This window comes from Arachis duranensis, chromosome 10, assembly GCF_000817695.3.
Source record: "Arachis duranensis cultivar V14167 chromosome 10, aradu.V14167.gnm2.J7QH, whole genome shotgun sequence".
Taxonomy (NCBI): domain Eukaryota; kingdom Viridiplantae; phylum Streptophyta; class Magnoliopsida; order Fabales; family Fabaceae; genus Arachis; species Arachis duranensis.
The window spans coordinates 70,227,134-70,227,500 of NC_029781.3; the positions used below are offsets into that span (position 1 = coordinate 70,227,134).

The 367-nt window shown below is 40.3% G+C and overlaps 1 protein-coding gene across 1 annotated transcript in view; it reads right to left on the reverse strand.

Annotated features, from left to right (window-relative positions):
• The window catches only part of LOC107470176 (uncharacterized), a 5,533-nt gene extending 5,166 nt beyond the window's left edge, over positions 1-367 (reverse strand). The window contains exons 1-2 of the mRNA XM_016089561.1: positions 187-367; positions 1-4 (exon numbers count right to left, since the gene is read on the reverse strand). The exon at positions 1-4 is cut by the window's left edge and continues 89 nt beyond it. Of these exons, the coding sequence (XP_015945047.1) occupies positions 1-4; positions 187-255 (73 nt within the window). The 5' untranslated portion in view covers positions 256-367. The remainder of the gene's footprint in view (positions 5-186) is intronic.

Genomic DNA, 367 nt, shown 5'->3' on the forward strand with positions numbered 1-367 from the left:
TACTCTGCAAGCAAACATAGGGCATGAAAACTAACACTCACATAATCTGCATTTGCCACATTGAAATGCACACAACTCAGATAACAGTTCCACCTATGAAATGCAGAGTAGCAAACACCAGAGAAGCAAAACCCAAATGAGCTATGAAGTGATGCATCGAAAAATTGTAAAGGAAAAAGGGCTTACAGGATCCAATGAAAGGTGCTTGCAAAGAGCCGAAGCTATCAATTTGTTTCTGCTTTCAACGGAAGCCATATCCGATGAACGATTATTTGGTACTGATGCTGCTCACTGCTGTTGTTATCGTTTCAACTTCAAATTCGCCTCTCTGCAATTTACTTCATCACTTTGCACTTTGCACTTTGCA